This window comes from Sinocyclocheilus anshuiensis, unplaced genomic scaffold, assembly GCF_001515605.1.
Source record: "Sinocyclocheilus anshuiensis isolate Anshui unplaced genomic scaffold, SAMN03320099.WGS_v1.1 scaffold694, whole genome shotgun sequence".
Classification (NCBI taxonomy): domain Eukaryota; kingdom Metazoa; phylum Chordata; class Actinopteri; order Cypriniformes; family Cyprinidae; genus Sinocyclocheilus; species Sinocyclocheilus anshuiensis.
In genome coordinates, this window is record NW_015542477.1 from 1,172,992 (window position 1) to 1,184,257 (window position 11,266).

Here is an 11,266-nt window from a genome sequence, read left to right on the forward strand (position 1 = left end):
AATATTAGAAGGCATTGATGAGCTGGAGTGGATAGTGGCAAGAGACAAGCCAACTTACGACGAGATCTTCTATACCCTGTCACCTGTCAACGGGAAGGTCTCTGGTGCCATGGCTAAGAAGGAGATGGTCAAATCCAAGCTGCCTAACAATGTTCTAGGAAAGATCTGGAAGCTTGCTGATGTGGATAATGATGGGTACCTGGACGACGAAGAGTTTGCCTTAGCTAACCACCTCATCAAGGTTAAACTGGAAGGTCACGAGTTACCTGCTGATCTTCCTGATCATCTTGTGCCTCCTTCTAAACGAGGACAGTAAACAATTTGGGAAAATTAATATTATCATTGAGCCAATCTTTGTAGAGGCAGAATTTATGATATAATTAAACAATATGCATTAGCTACAGGGATAGAGCCAAATAGCTTTTAATTTATCCATCACTACAGTTTGTCATGCTCACTGTTATTATGTTCTTTGTTGTTGTTGTTGTTAGAGCGGTAGTTATCAACCTAATGCTTTAAACAAAAAAAATATGAATAAATTAGACAGCATCCTGTTACTGTATTTTTCAAATTCTTGATGTAGCCAAATTCTGTTTAAGCAAGTACGATGGTATGCTGGCAGGGAGATGACTTCATTATGACCAAACTATAGGCTGTATTAGAAAGAGGTATTTAATTGTTGCATATCTTACACTGATGCTGCTTAACACTTAAAGTCATGCAGGGAGAAATAGTTCTGCTTGATTTTTAAACTACTTTAGCTTTGCTGATGGGTCCATATTATCTGTATACTGGGAACACCAGAGCTTTAAAACTTTACCATTTACCATTTGAACTTGTCAATTTGACCTTCTTTTTTTTTTATCACTATAAATGCAAAAGCGTGCTGCATTCTTGTATTGTTTGTTCACTGATGTTTGTGTTGTCAGCTGTGATGGTTATAACTATTCAAAAGGAAGTGTCTATGACAAGACATTCAACAGACGGATACTCCAGTTGTATGATCTGTGTCAGTTGTAGCATCGCTCATATTGGTTTCTGTGTGTTATCGAGTGCCTCACCCTGCTACAATGTCAAAAGTTTTTCTATAAGCTTCTCTATGAATACTGTTCATATGTATATTTTTTTTGGTCTAGTTTGCATTAAAAAAACTACCACAAACCTGCATTTTTGCTTATTTTTCCATACAGAGTATTTGAGTAAGAGTTATCAATAGCTATTGATTAATTTTTCAAATAAGTAATAATCCTCAAAAAAGATGCGACTGGCAATAAATCATAAAACTATGTAATACTTGTACACTATGTTTTCATATCCTCAAATGGTTATACTGAGTGTGCGTGCATGAGTAATATACCTGACTTATGCCACTATTAAAAGTTATGCTGGGGCTGTGCCAGGCTTATGAAGGAAGAAAATAAGGAAAGGAAAGGTCCATGAGCCAGGACTCAAACGTGGGACACCTCTGAAGTGCAATGGCACTACATGTCAGAGTGTTACCCACAAGGCTATCGGCACCAATGTAATTTAACATGTTAAAACTAACTGTTCTGTGGCCCTGTACAGTTTACTAGTGGTTTTGTATAATTATTAATAGCGTGCTCTTATGGTCATTATGACAGAATTTCAACTTTGTTGAGCACACCCAAAACAATCCAATCTCTGCAAAATTTGGTTTGTTTCCATTTCTCATGAAGGGGAGTTGACTGGGTGGGTGAGAGCAAAAGATTTCAAAAGTCCAAAAATAAGGGCCACCCTAATGGTTATTTGATAACTGTTTTGTTTCCTATTTGAGTTTTTTCCAAGGCATTGTTAGATGCCAGTGTTTCCTGTCATAGCTATGCAAGGATTTGATTTCAAAACCGGTATCATAGCTATTAAACTATATCTTATGATTTTAAATCTGTATTTAACCTCAGAACGATCTCAAGGTAAAAAAAAAAAGTGCTAAAGTCTGATTTTGTGGTGGCTGTGTTTTAAAATTAAATTATTATAATATTAATTCTAGTGAAGAAGTAAGTCTGACGGTAATCAGTGTTGAGTACTACTGTAAGGATAACCCCGCCTGCTTTAAACCTTTCAAAATGATTAACAGTTGAAAACATTTGTTAGAAAATTAGAAAAGTACTCAAAAAGTAATCAAATGTGATCAATTACATTATTTTAATAAAGTAATTGAAATAGTTACACTACTTATTACATTTTAAATAGGGTAACTTGTAATCTGTAACCTATTACATTTCCAAAGAGGCAATTGTAACACATTAAATTCCTCCAATCAGAAACAAGTTAGAGATATGACACTTAATATGCACATGCTCAGTAACATTCTCTCTCTGCCCATGCAAAAGGAATACAATTGTTTCACCTCAGCAGAATTTTTCCACAGAAAACTGATTTTGAGGTATAAAAGTTACTTTTTGGATGTGCAGTATTTTTTTTTCTGCTGTCTAAAGTTTAGATGACTGCAAATTTGAACTTCCATACATTTTATCTCTAGGTTATTGATAAAAAAATTAACATGAAAAACCTATGCTAATATAGGTGTGGCAAGCTAGCATATAGATTTTATCATGGATGTAACATCGGGGGCAATTGTAACATTTCTCCAGAGCCACATGGCCCAGTGTAAGCACCTTGTTTGTCTGTGCTGACATACTTTTCTGTTAGAAAATTAACATATTTAAATGTAAAACTACATTTTGTGGGGGTAGTTGTAACACTGACTTTTGCATTTAATTTAATATTATAGTCTTGTCCTTATTAGTGAAAATATATAAATTGTATTGTTAATTAGTGCACCTATATTTGTTTCTTGTATCAAAAGATGACAAGCTTATTTCAAGTAGTCTGTGAGTTATGAAAGAAAATGTAAAAAAAAAAATGTTACAATAGCCCCCGGTCTCCACTAACCTTCCCAACACTGTACATTATGTGAGGAGAGACTCTTGGAGCATGTGTACGCAAGAGGGCGTAAAACCCCTCACAGTTCTCCAGCTGATACCTCCGGAAATCACGTGTGCAGATTCCAGCCGCAATCCACCTGCGCGAGCGAGCTGGTGGACTTCTGATGCTGCGCGAGACTGGCGAAAGGAGTGAACACGAAACATCACAAGTCGGGGGGAAAAGTTGTTTTTATACCCACACCGGTTACTAAAATGTGGCTTAAAAGCAGAGGAATGGATTTGAGGACGTCCTGCCTTTGTTTATTCAATGTTATTCTCCTCGCAGGTACATTTTAAATTTGTCTTTTTTTTCCCCCGGAGCTCTGCGGGCTCCGTTTGCTCGCGCGCTAACGTTACCTTTCTTCAAAAGTTTTTTTTTGTTTAACTTATTTCATTTTCATTCACCATTTAGATTGTGTTATATCAGAGTTTTATAATGTTACCATTTCAGATGTACTTTCAACTATAAACCAAATTGGCGAAAGTAGTCAGTATAATCGAAGTTAAAGGTTTTTCGTTGAAGGAAAAAAAAACGGTCACTAATTTCAAAATCTAAATGATGAAGTCTTACTGAGATAGTTACTTATCTCAAACTAAATTGAATAAATTCCCATTTGATAGAACAAAAATGTTAATAAATACCTTTATTGTAAATAGGTTAATTTATTTGTAATTATTTTACTATAATTTATACAAAAATGTTATGTATCAAGCAGAATAGGAAAACACTAAATTTACACTTGAAATATAATTCTGCTATAACAGTACTTTATACACGCCTCGTGTAGAAGTGTTACACGTGTAATGCCCACATGTTTGGAGAGTTACATTTTTATTTTTATTTTAATCTGTTACTACTTCTACATAACGACGCCTTGTTAACAACAACCCAGTCCGCGAAGCTCAGTTTAAACAGGCGGTTTGTTTTCATTATGTATATTAAGTCTTGTTTTATGCTGCTGTTGAACCAGTTGTGTTATTTCAGTTTGTTTTAAAGGTCAGATGGAATTATAAATTTTCTAGAATACGTTTCCTAAATATTGTTGTTAGATGTTGGCAGTACACAATAGGCTTAACCGTCTTAAAGCCATCAAGAGGGGTTTCTTTCAGGCTGCCATCTGCCAATACAATCTCCACTTGTGCCCTCCTTCTCAAGACGACTCCTCTAGATGTCTGAAACTGGAGGTTGCTTATTATCCAGCCTACATATAAGACCTGATATCGACTGATCCCTTGGCTTGGAAAAAGCACACTAGTTTTAGCAGTGGACTTGTCTGTAGTTAACATTGATTTTCTGTGAGAGAGGCACATGCTGTGTAGTAGTTAGGCACTTCTGGTCGTTGACCAACTAGTTAGTGTTTCGTGTGAGGAGGGAATGAGGATAACGCAAGAATTAACACAGAAACCACCCACTCCTTCTGTTTATTTCTTTTGAGTAACAACTGAAACTGTTTGTGTCATTTTGGTCAAAGGTTACTTGAGTTCTTTAGATAGGGATTCAGATTGCGTAGACTACAGACCAGCACAAGGAAAAAATAAAAACGAGATAGAGTGGCATGGATAGGGCGATGTCTTTCCAGGCCAATGGTTACTGATAAACTAGAGTCTAACAATAACAAGCTTTGTGTACACATTGCTTTTGTTTTAGTGCATATATGGAATGTGTTCCGGTATGTTTTAGAAGGCTTGTATGTGACATTTATTCCTCCATGGTATTATTAACCTGTCATCACAACAGAATGTTGAGTTTGACATTTGTGTGCTCTGTGTCCTTTTCAGCAGACAGGGATGTTGTTTTGGTGCCGGCTACAAGGATATTTCTCATTCAAGGTGTCATTCTGTCATAACACAGATTATTCATAAAGGGAAATGGGGCATGTGAAGACATGGCATTTTCACAAGTGTTAATATATATTACAGATGACGTCGTATGTTATAATATGTAGTTTTATATCATTTTCTATCAAAGTAATTTTAGTAACTGAAGTAAAAAAACTAGTGTAAAGTTTAGTGTAAAAAAACTAATAGTTCTCTGTATAGAGTGCAACAGTTGGGATCCGGAAGTAGAAATCCTACTCATTTTCTCCATGGGGGAATTGATTTTTAACGATAATTTATAAAAGATTAAAGAGAGACCTACTGTGAGCTACAAGGTTAACAGATGCTCTATAGCCCTATTCGGACGGGACTAGTTTTACAGGGGGACGTTAGAGAAATTTTTGTTTCACAGACGTACTTTGAGATTTTAATCCCGTCCGAATCTACCATGTCTGTCTTTTTTTCACACGACCTCTGTAAAAAAAAATCCAGAGCAAATTACCTACTGTTTTTCGGCAAACTCGGTGGGCCTCAGAGAAATGTAATCCCGTCCGAATGCGAATGTCTGTGATTGCCAAAAATGTTTTTCCAAAACGCTTTTTCTTGTGTGTTTTGGTCAACGTGAACTACCGTACAATCTCTCGCTAGCGCGCCGGTATTCAAGTTTTTGCTTTCTGCGCACCAATAATGGATGTAGATGTGTTTGGTATACTGCGAAGAAATTAAAAAATGAAATCAACAAGAAGAGCCAAATCACGTAAACTGTTAAGGTCAGGTAAGATTACTTTAATTTCTGCACTCAATTACATAACGTGCAAATTATATAAGTTAAAACTTTTTTATTACAGTGGGTTTATTATAAGAACCCAGTTCTATAAAATCTTGTTAAATTTATGTTTAGTTTTTTTAAAATTACAATTTTACAAATGTTTACTTGCCATTGATCGGTCATATGACCATACGCAATCCACGCATCCTGAACACGTGATCTTCTGCAACGCCTACATGTAAAACACAGACACTCCTACCTCGGTGATAAACACGGAGATGTTAGTCCCGTCCGAATCCATACATGAAATCACAGACATCGGCTGATAGAATTGTAACTCAAACGTCGTTTGGAAAACTAGTCCCGTCCGAATAGGGCTTTAGTCTTTGTTATAGTCAGCAGTCTGCATTATTCCAATGTTTTTTTTAAATAATCATGTTTAACACCTGACTTAGAGGTGAAAAACTATATTACATCCATTACTTTGTAAAGAAATCTCCAGCAATCAGAGAGTGATGACAAGCAAATTGTGCCAAAAAACAGCCCACTGCCATAAAGCACTGTGAGTTAGGCTAGGGGTGTATTCACACCTGTCTTGTTTGGTTCGATTGAATCAAACTCAAGTTCCTTTCCCGCCTTGGTGCGGATCTTTTGGGCAGGTGTGAATACAGCAATCACACTCGGGTGCGGACCAAACAACCATACCGAGACCCATCTGAAGAGGTGGTCTCGGTCCGCTTCCAAACGAACTCTGGTACAGTTTGTTTAAGGTGTGAATATGATCCGACCCAATTGCAGAAATCACACTCAGAAACATACAGCTCGCACATGTAGTGCTGTTGTTTGCATTTCAATGGCTTAAATCACTTGTTTTTAAACCACAATGCTTAAAATGCATGCAAATGATGAGTTTTTGTGACCATGGCGCACAGAAATGTGACGTGAGTGCGCTAAACAGTTACCATGAATATGTTGGGGGAAAATAGTAGGGAGATTTTTGAATTTATTAAATAACTAGTGTTTTCTGAGTCAGTGTCGCAAATATGAAATTGATGATCCTGACTCGCCATCTCATCTTGGACGCGAAAAGAAATGCATCTTTATGGATTACATAATAAAAGAGTTTTTTGGATTTTAATTATTTCGTTTTGTGGTCATTTAAAGCTTTCTATAGATATTCATCATGTCTGTAAGGAAAATATTCGCTAAGTTTTGGTTCATTTTTGTGAAGCGCTCCTGTTCAACACCGAGACGGCAAGCGCATCCTATTTGTTTTCTTTATTTTACAAAAGCACAACGTTTTGTTGATATTGTGAGTGCACACAAATAAAAGTAGACCCTTTACATTTCCGAACGATGTATTATTCTTACCTGTATGAGAAAAAATGACAGCGTATTTCATTTGTTTCCACTGATGTCCTGAAGCGCGCTTCAGCTTTCACTCTCCGCACAAACGATTGGATATGTGCCTAATAGCGCACATTTATCTAGGTTCAATGTTTAAACTAACATTGTGATATGCTTTAAGTGTTTTATCTATAGATTTTCTTTTTGGCAAATCGTACTTACAACATGCTTCATGCTCATAAGTTTCTTCATATTGCGTTAGTATCTGATAACACCAAATCAGTAAAAGAATCAAAATTGCTCTACGAACGATCTCCATGATTAACCTGTTTACACACTTCCTGTTTTCCCTGCTTGAGAATTTCTGTCCAGTGAATGGATGACCTTAGACCTTAGGTTTACAATTTCTGGTTCACTTGCAAAAAGGGCAGTGTGAAAGCAAACCGCACCAATCAAAAAAAATAAACATTGTATTTGGTCCAACTAGCGGACTTTCCTGGTGTGAATACACCCTAGGTAATAGATTCTCCATATGCTGTTAAAGGGTTAGTTCACCCAAAAATGAAAATTAGACTGTGTTTTACTTACCCTCGAAGCATCCTAGGTGTATATGACTTTCTTCTTTCAGACGAATCCAGTCGGAGTTATATAAAAAATTGTCCTGGCTATTTCAAGCTCTGTCATTGCAGTCTGACTGTCATACACTGAAGCAGTTCTGGCGGCTGATCCGATATTTACACGGGTTCTACTTCTTACCTTAAGCCTTCTTTTGTTCCGCAGACGTTTTCCTCTTTTGTTTTTTATCCGCCATCTCTATCTTTCTGTCGCTCGGCTAATGTCCGTCCTGTGCACTGAACGCTCTCTCCTCCACATCATGAGTAGACACGCCCCTTACTGCTGATTGGCTACAAGTTTGTTTTGCTACTCGGCCTGAATCAGTTTTCTAAAGCGTTTTTGAAAAATCGCTTACCCCACCTTTAAGAGCTTGCAAGCTTTTCTCATTGAGACGACACTCTTTCTTCACTGTCCAGTCCTGTAGTTTTCCCTGTTCTGTTCTATAGTCCCTAGTGTCCATTAAAGACATATTTCCAATAATACCGTCCACAGGCTCTGACAGGCTTGTCCCTTCACTTAGACATTAGCCAGATGCCATCAGACATCCCTGGTCAGTCAGCACTTTTATTTTGCTCCTGTGCTTGTGTATGTGCGCAAGCTCACTCATTCATGTTTGGTCCATGTTGTAGTATGCACTCAACTCCTCAATATTATCTGGTTCTCCTTTCTAAAGTTTGACTCACACTTGTCTTCAAAGTGCCATTAAGGACCCTACAGGACCTTCCCATTCACAAGCGTCCGAGTGTAGTGTCTTTTTTTAACCTCGTTTAAGGTCAGTATACTGCTCTGAAAACCTCCTCAACCTTGAGTAGACCTGTGCTGTAGTTACCTGATAAACATAACTACTCTGGAGACCCTGCCTGGAGAACGTTGCTAGGAGACCTGTAGCACATGCGAGTCCTTGGAACGTGATTGTAGAGAATCACTACTTGGAATGCTTTTTTCAAACATAGACATTCAGCTAATAGTCGTGGACCCCATTGGAAAAATTCAATCTTGGTTTAGTCTGTTTTTGAGCTTGAGGGAAAAAAAATCTTCTTTCAATTTTATATATTTTTTTCATTACTGAATGGCACATTTTTCAAGTAGCCTACTGCTCTGAGGTCTCAAAAAGTAGAGTAGATGTTTCTGCAGTGAGTTAGACAGGTTTCAGCAGAACATGGTTCATTTTACACATGGTTTATTAATAAACAAGTATTAATGAGGGTTATAAATTAAACAGTTTCTTACCAGCCAGTCAGATATCTCACCATGAGACAGACATGAGACAAATAAACAAGCAAATTTAAAGGGGAACTGCTGTTTTTTTAACTGTACTATTTTATTATTGTGCTTGCTAATGTGCTTGTTATAATTAAATATTATAAAAGCAATTATTATAGTATTACACTATAATAATCACATTTCTATTAACATAAGACACTCTTTTTATAATCATATTGCACTTATGGTTCTCAAAAAATGTAATTTCTTTCTAATTTGCTTACTTTTAGATTGAACAGAAACTATTTGATGTTTAGTGAGAGTGGGCCCCCACAGAGAGGGAAAGATGTTGAGCAGGTATGGCTTGAAGGCATGCTGTGAGGCAGTGAGATATTTATTTGAGATACCCTTAGATTCGTCTTTGTGTAATCTAAGGAGAGACGAGCTGCTAAATTATGGCCTCAGGCCACCCTCTCTACTCTGCTCTGCAGCAGCGCTGTCTAATCCAACCAGCAAAGCCTCTCAAAACAAAACGCTGATATCGACTTCAACCTCACCTGCGAGCCTTGCATTTCGTAGTGTGTTTCTCCTCCTCTCAACACAACATTCCCCCTGGTGCTGTCCTTCTGAATAAGGGACTGAGCTTCAGAGTAAAATCATACTCCAAGCACCAGTGTTTGCACGTGTGTGGGCGCTGTATGCCCTCCATCTAACAGAAAGGACGTGCTACACGTATGAATATTCAGGCCTCTGCTTCATAAATATTTTAGGATGCAAAGCTCGTACCTGAGACGGCAGGCGACACCTACTTTTGTTACATTACAACATTCTGATCCCGTGTGCCACTCTCTCTCTCGCCTGTTTTTATTGCCTTCTTTTTCAATTTGGAGAGTAAGTGGCCCATTACGACGGGCCGATCACATTCCATTAAACCAGGTGATAATGATAAATAACCAAGGTTGCAAGGTGTTTTTTTTTGGTCACTCTAGTTTCAATTGGAGACTTGCTATGCATGCATGGATCATCACTCACACATGCTGAAATAGTAACGCAGGAACAGAGGGGAGTTAAAAGAGACGGTAAAGAGATTCAAACAGAAAGGAGAGACGGGAGCAGAGGTTAAAGTCATGGATGAGTGTATGAGTGGGAGTTTAGAAGAGGATGGAAGGAAGAAAGGGTGATAATTGTAAGTATATCATGTGAGACGAAGAGACGCATGAAACGAGGAATCGCAAGGGACAATGGAAGAGAATGGAATCGTATTTCAGAGGGATTTGGCAGGGTTGAGGGTTAAGTATGTAAAGGCTAGCAGGAGTTTTTTTTTCTCTTTCAGGGATGTGTGAATCACTGTGAAGCTCAGATCATAGCCAAGCAGTCTTGGGCTTGGATTTACACTTCTCTCCTCCCATTGTTCTGATAAACCTTCCATAAACACAAGGTCACGAAACCTCTCGTTCTGCGTCTCTCCATCCATCACACATCAGCTCCTCCTTGTTTTCTCAGCAGTGATAAGGAGGACCTGTAGTGCATCCATCATCGTGTCCCTCGGCTCACCCCTCAGTAATGCTTCTATCCCATAATGAGTCTTAATGCAGACACATGACTAATAAACTCCCATCTGTGATTCAGACAGAAATGTCTTCTTCTCTATTAGACCTTTTGATACTATGATTGATGAAGTCTTGTGGTACGTTCAAATCTCCTGATAGCGCACTGTAAAGTGGACTTCAAAGGATATACAGCCATCTTGAAGGGATTGTTCACTCAAAAATAAAAATTGTCTGTAGACCACAAAATACAATATTTTGAATAATGTTTAAACTGTTTTCATCCATATACTGAAAGGTAGTCAGCAAAACAACATTGGACCTAACTGACTGTATGGACATTTTTCTAAATATATTCTTTTGTGTCTTGAAACAACATATGGATGAGTAAATGAAGACAGAATCTTCGTTTTTGGGTGTAAACAGCAGTTTATTTTTAGGGATTCACTGATAGGATTTTTTTGGCCGATACCGATATTGGTCAATTGCATAAAGCAGGGGTAAAAAAACAAAAAAATCAATCGGTTCACAACGTTTCTGTTCCTGCGTTCCTCTATATTATTACCGTTCCGAAACCGGTTTGAGTAGAAAAAATACTGGTTAATAACGTTATTTTAAAAAAAATGTATTTGCCTATAATAATAATAATAAAATAATAAGTACAGCGTTTTCTTTACTCAAAAAGAAAAAAAACACGAGGGTCTTGATCTGGTAGCCTATCTTGCGCTTAGTCATAGCCAATACAGCATCATCTTTTCTAGATTTTGACCAAATGTATTAAACAACAGAAAATACTGTCAACGCTTTAAAGTAGGGCTGCACAATTAATCAAATTTCTAATCGCAATTACAATTATGGATGCCACAATTACGTAATCGTTCAAAGCGGCAATTAATCGTTCAAAGTCCACTTATGTTATTCTGCACGCTTAAAGGGTTAGTTCACCCACAAATGAAAATTAACCCATAAATTACTCACCCTCAAGTCATCCTAGGTGTATATGACTTTCTTCTTTTAGACGA

At 37.5% G+C, this 11,266-nt stretch overlaps 1 protein-coding gene across 1 annotated transcript in view; it reads left to right on the forward strand.

Moving 5' to 3' along the window:
* Nucleotides 1–3,010: 3,010 nt before the first annotated feature.
* Nucleotides 3,011–11,266, forward strand: part of LOC107693949 (CXADR Ig-like cell adhesion molecule) — a 65,556-nt gene continuing 57,300 nt past the window's right edge. Inside the window, exon 1 of the mRNA XM_016493525.1 lies at nt 3,011–3,231. Coding sequence (XP_016349011.1) covers nt 3,159–3,231 — 73 coding nt within the window. The 5' untranslated portion in view covers nt 3,011–3,158. The remainder of the gene's footprint in view (nt 3,232–11,266) is intronic.